The sequence below is a fragment of the Pistacia vera genome, unplaced genomic scaffold (genome assembly GCF_008641045.1).
Source record: "Pistacia vera cultivar Batoury unplaced genomic scaffold, PisVer_v2 Contig11, whole genome shotgun sequence".
Lineage (NCBI taxonomy): Eukaryota > Viridiplantae > Streptophyta > Magnoliopsida > Sapindales > Anacardiaceae > Pistacia > Pistacia vera.
Window position 1 is genome coordinate 1,657,156 of NW_022195137.1, and position 6,449 is coordinate 1,663,604.

A 6,449-nucleotide genomic window follows, 5' to 3' on the forward strand; every position below is an offset into this window, starting at 1 on the left:
AGGTTTTTAATTATTCTAAATGTTTATAACACTTTCTTAATAATTGTGAAAAAAATTTATGTTAACCGATATTACTAAAATAAATGGAATAAATCAAAAATAATTATCGCGATATTAAGATAATACCAATTCATATGATATTACTAATTTTGGCATTTATAAGTTGTATTACTTTGGTTTGCAATTGCAAATTAAAACCTTTACTAAATATTTGGATTGGTGGTTATGAATTAATGGGTTAGGTGACAGAAAATAAATGTGAAACAATAAAATATTAGTTATAAAATTAATAAATTTGACTCTTTTGCTTAATTTAGTAATTAGGCAATGCTACTTGCCTTAATAAACTTTCCAATTTGTTTTCTATATATATATATATATATATATATATATATATATGTGTGTGTGTGTATGTGTGTGTGAAAGGGATAATTAGGAATACAATATATGATTTCCTACTTGTTTTACAAGGCAAATAGTTGATGAATTAGATTAGACAAGGTCATCATGTTGTGTTATTTTCAACGAGATTTATAAAGATCAACATGGAGCCTAAAATTATCAAATTACTGGACGATTTTATAGTGATTTTATAACCAACACATAGTGGATACTTAAATTAGAGTAATTAATACGGCAATTGATTTGATAAATATAACATGGAGAAATACTAAATCACCATATTTATTAATGAAAAAATTTCATAATTAGCTAATGAAAATAGTATTTTTCAATTTATGTATTATATTTAATATATTTTGAATGTTATATAATTGAAGTAATAATAAAAGTTATGATTTAGTCGAGGTGCGTATAAATTGACTCGAACACCTTAATTAAAAAAAAAAAATTCTTAAACAAGTTTGGATGAATAAAGAAATATTAGATAATTTGTTTTTTTTTATAATTTACTTTTTTACACTGCTACAAAATTGATAAAATTAAAAAGTGATATGAAAAAATATATATAATATCTGGTCATCTCAAAACTTGATAAAATTCATATAATCTTGATATAATTATCTTTAATAATCATCAAGATTACACGTCATTAATTTAGATCCGTACAATGAACTTCATTAAACAGCCAAAGCCAATCAGTCCACTAAACGCAAAAACGACACCGTTAGCCGGAAATTACAACAAAAGCACCACTATAAATTCCCGGCGAAGTTATTCTTTCTCCTCTCCACTCCTTCGTGGCACACTCATCACAACTTCAACTATCTTCTCTCGGAGGATTCAGGTAAAACGCGGCGTTTTCATTTCACTACTAATTTTAGATATTTTAGATCTGGTCCTTGTACAGCCTTCGTCCACCGTTCAATTTTTATTTTTCTGTTTCAACGTCCCAGTCAAAACATTTTCACAAACCCTAGCGAGTCATAAGACAGATCTGGTGATTAATAGCTGTGTTTTCAGTTATATTTCGTCATTAGTTTTTTCATCTTTATCTATTACGCGTTTTGACTGTGTTTTTATCATCTTTAAATTCGAAATCTTATGGTGGATACACGTGCTCTGAAAACTTGAAAGTTTCGGAGATCTTTTCGGTTTTTCGAGAGTTTTTGTTTTTTATAGTTGAGACAGTGGATGAAGTAGTTGAAAACTTGAAAGTTTTTGTTTTACAAGGTTCGGATCTAGATCTGTTGACCGGATGATTCAAATCTCTTGATTTTCCGTTTGGTTCTCGAGAAAATTCTGGATTTTCTCGGCAAACGAACGGATTTGTAATTTTTGAATCATATGTTCTTTATTGTTGTGAAATTGAGAATTTCGATTGTGTTTTTGTGTGATTAGGCGTTTTTCTGTTGAAGTTTTCGGATTTTTGAAGATGAATCAATTGTATCATCAGAAGAACGCCTTTGTCGCGCGTGAGGAGACGCGCGGTTTTGAATTCTCTGATCAGAGGGAGTCTGTTGTTTGTCCGAAGCCCCGACGAGTTGGGATTTTGGCGAGTAATTGTACTAGGCCCTTTAGATGGCAATTGAGGTAAATTTTTCTTTCGCTCTCTCTTCTTTCCTTTTAAACTTTGTTTTTATTTATTTAGAAGTTTCAGTTTTAATGAAATCGTCATTTCATTCCAGTCATCCAGTTGGGGTGTCTGATTCAAACGCCGGGGCAGAGCTTCTAGACATCATTCTCATGAAGGTAAGCTTAATTAATTGTTAAGATTTTATTACGTGGAAGGATTAGTTTTTCATTTGTTAGATGTATGACTAAGTCTATAAATATTTTATGTTTTGATTTTCTATAGGAGGGTTATGGCGTGGAACAAACAGCATCCCAGGTAGCATCTTCGCCCCCGTATTTTAGTGGGTCTCCTCCAAGTAGGGCTGCCAACCCTTTGATTCAAGATGCTCTATTTGGAGATGAAAAACTCACACCATTGCAAGTGCCAGTAGTACCATCCCCGTCTGGTTTACCATCACCTTCATCATCAGCACGTAAGGCTGGATGTACTAGAATGAAGTTCGGGCTTAAACCAGCAACTGTTAGAGTAGAAGGATTTGATTGCCTTAACAGGGATCGCCAGAATTCCAGCATCCCTGCTATGGCCTAGATTTCCATAAAAGAAACTGTACATAGAAGGAAGCTGAATGTCAACATAATTCACAAGAGCAGCAGACCTAACAAGAAGAGGGAGTTTTGAATATTTTTGGAGAGAATTAAGATGATGTGTTAAGTAGTGTATATAAATCGATATGTGGTTTTTTTGCCAGTGATCTATCTCATTGCTAATGTCTCTGTAAGTATTTCCGATTGAACGGCAAACCTTGTGACTTGAATATGTTGGAGAGCATGGTGCTATATGTAATATATGATAAAAGTGATTAGTACTGGGAGGGTCTTTTCATTTGTTTTGTGAACGATCACCATGGAAAGAATTTGTATAGAGTCTGTGGGTGATTGAAATTTGGTCATTGACCCTGTAAATGTATTTTGGCAATTGTTAATGGCCTGGTTTGGTTCTATCTTTTTCCCTCTGCCTGCTATTTTGTTGCGTATACATAAATGAAGAGAGTTGCTTTTTCGTGTTGCATACCCCTTTCAGATAAAAATATTACAATTGCATGTGTTGTTGATTATGTGGAATTCTTCATTTGCCTAACATGGATTTGATACGCTTTTATTTTCCATTGCCCAACTTTTTTTTAGGAAGATGATATGTATTTGCCTGTACTTCCCTAAGTCTTTAACAGTCTCACGATTTTTTCCCACTCAAATAATGACCTGATGATATTTCTCACCCAAAAAGTTTCAAAATATAACTTTATTACGTAAACGTTTAAGTTTCGTTGATAATTTTTGTTAAATATCATGATATTCATTGTAAATACGAAAATACAATTCTCTCTTCTTCTTTTCTTAGTCTCCATCGCGGCCAAAACCATTACCTGTCTGATTAGGCCAGATTTGGCTTAATTCCGACACCATCACAACCCTTTGAAACTTCCATTAGACTTCTCACATCACCCACACGACCACAGCAAAACCCCTCTCACTCCAACATCGGTGCACGCTCCAATAGCCAATCAACGACCATTGTCCTTTTAGCATGCTTTCCCATCTTCAAAGCAAGATTTAGGTCAATTTCGCCATTAGAAATCACCCCTACCACCACCATTTGAACACTCATCCTCTCATCAACAAAACTCATCCACCCATCAATAGTCTCTAGTCGTCGTTTGTCATTTGTGAACCGTACTTGTCGCGGCGTGACAGTCGCATTTTGTGACATCAACAATTGTTTGTGGAATTGGTTTGTCAAGGAGATTGGTGGGAGATTGTTGTGTATTGAGAAGTGTTGAATTGGTTGAGTTTACAGGTGAATTTTCTAATTTTTCCCATCCCCAACCTTCCACACAACTTCCGAACCCAAGCGCACACCACCTACATGACAATTTGCTCCAACCAAAACCCAAGCCTCACCGGACAACACCATCCCACTTGCTCGACCATTTGTCCCAGCCAACCTTCTCCTATCTTTCAACCTCCGACCTCCCTTCTTTAAAACCTCTTAAACCCCGACACTTGGTTACTCACTAATCGTCGGTTGTGAATCGTCGCCCTCTTTCCTCGTTCATTGTTTTCTCAGCAAAGTGGAATTTTAAAATTTGATTTTTGATACAAAATGTTAATTGACCATTCTACACTTCTTCACAACGAAATTTACTAACAGATTTATGCTGTGGGTAATAAAGTTGTATTTTGAAATTTTTTGGATGAAAAATGTCACTAAGCCATTATTTTGGGGAAAAAGTTGTTTACTTCCTTACCAATTCGCTATTATTCTTTGTTGGTTTAGGTGTCTTGTTGCTGATAGCCTGACATTTAGATGTTTATGGACTAGATATACTCAGCACTTGAGAGAATATTCGACTAGGCGTGGAGCCGTGGACGGCATCTTCGTTTTGAGAAGCTGAAATTTCTTACACCATCTATTTTTGATGTCGAGCCAGTCAGCTCAAACAAAAATCAAACAGCTTATTGGCAATAATAGATAGCACAAATTACTCTACACTTTCTTGTAATTTCCTTAATAACAAAAGCTGGTTACAAAGTGTCGAGACTGGCCCACTTGATGGGCCGAGATCAATACATACTTGTAAGCCCAAGTTGCAGTTTAATTTTTTACCCCATGCATTTGAAACTTTTGAAGTTTCCAAAATACTGAGTGATAATATATGTTAGGGGAGTATGAAAGAAACTTACTTGACTCAGAGGTTTCTAAATGGAACACTTACATCCTTATACTTTCTAAATAAAACAATTTACACCCAAGGATGTAGCTAGAATTTTTAGTCAGTAGAGTCAAAAAGAGGAATCTATTATTCGGTGTTACAATTTCAAACCCATTTATTAAATTCAACAAAAACTCATAGTTCATGATCTTTTATCAATTAAGAAAGATAAAAGAAGAGTTTTCTAAGTAAAATAACAAAAATTAAGAAAGATAAAAGAAGAGATTTTTGTGAGGTTAACATAAATAAAGTGGGATTAAAATTATCAATTACTATAAAAGATGAAACTATTTTAGTTAAATTTATTTCAAATTTTCGGTGGGTTCCCATTTTCAATAAAGTGGCTGTCTTTTCTCTTACAATAAAAAGAGTCTAATATATGATATTTCTCACATGATCAAAATATTAAATATATTAAAGTATCTAATCTAAATATATTAAACTTTGACAATTGGATAAGCCATTTGGGAAATAAAACTTTCTTCTATAGTGTTGTCCATTTTACCCTTACGACACTTCCTTTTCACCACATTATCAATTAAAAGGGTGTTAGTGTGTTTCATTCTGAAACCTATAAGTGTCGTTGTTCTTTCACTAAACCCCAGGGGTGTCCATGTAAAAATCTCATTGTTAGAGTATCAAACATGCAGTAGTCGTTCAGCCAAGTGAGCAGAAGTTTAACTGGCCATGTGAAGTTCAGCTGATGGACACGTGAAGAGAAGAAGCTGACTCTGACTCAGCAAGTTATATTGTTTATTGTGTGAGTTGCGGAAGTTAAGGCAGGTTGTTAAAACTGTAAACTAGAAGCTATTAAAGAAGACTTAATTATTGTAATTTAGTACAGTAAATATTGAAATTGAATAAAAAGCTGTCTCTGTTCTTAGCTCAATTGAAAGAAGTCGGATGTGATGATGCGATGGACATGGAAAGCCGGAACGTTATAGGCTGAATGGAATGACTGATTAATGCAAATGGAAGATTAAATCTCGTTAATGGGGATCGATGAGTAATCAAGGAGTGGACTAGTTTCTTGAAATGCATATCCTGGAATAAGATGTTTAGCGGTAGGTTTTTCTAAATGTTTGATGCTGCTGTGAGCTTATATATCTCTGAGTTTGAGACTTAATATATTCATTAAATTAATATGGGTGGGTGTTAAATATGTTTAAAAACAATGCATATTCTATGCTTAAAACCATAATTTATGGGTGTCAAGACAGTAAGGCTATAAGGAAGAAAGAGATTTTCTTTATTCATCTCTCTACAATTGTGGATCAGGTACATTTTTTTTTTTTAATATTACGCATCAATCTGTTAAAGTATTTAATATTTTGCTGGAAACTGGTTTGCTGTTCAAGTTTGTATTTTGGCGCCAAGTTTGAGTATGTTAAAGGCTGTCTTTCAAATGTTGTATTTGGTTGGTTTTTTGAAATTATTATGTGATGTTTTTAGGTGATGACAACCGGTGATTAAGGCCATTATATGACATTGTAAATTAGTATTAGTTAGAGTTGTTTAGAGTGCCTTGTATTTGCGAAAAGTTATCACTGCAAGAGTTGTTGTAACAGTGAAGAATTTTGTGTTTATATTCCCCTGTTCAATGAACGAAAATAGAGCGTATACATGCTGAAGCTTTTCTCTCTTTTCAACTCTCTCTTTCATGCATGTTAGCCTTCTTTCTCTTAGCATAACCAGACTAAAAAA

The 6,449-nt window shown here is 33.8% G+C and overlaps 1 protein-coding gene across 1 annotated transcript; it reads left to right on the plus strand.

Annotated features, from left to right (window-relative positions):
* Positions 1–1,094: 1,094 nt before the first annotated feature.
* On the plus strand, positions 1,095–3,043 carry LOC116138661. Its single transcript, XM_031424358.1, has 4 exons — positions 1,095–1,246; positions 1,801–1,992; positions 2,088–2,151; positions 2,258–3,043. The coding sequence occupies exons 2-4, from the start codon at positions 1,835–1,837 to the stop codon at positions 2,561–2,563; spliced, it is 528 nt and encodes a 175-aa protein (XP_031280218.1). The 5' UTR covers positions 1,095–1,246; positions 1,801–1,834; the 3' UTR covers positions 2,564–3,043.
* The last annotated feature ends 3,406 nt before the right edge of the window (positions 3,044–6,449 follow it).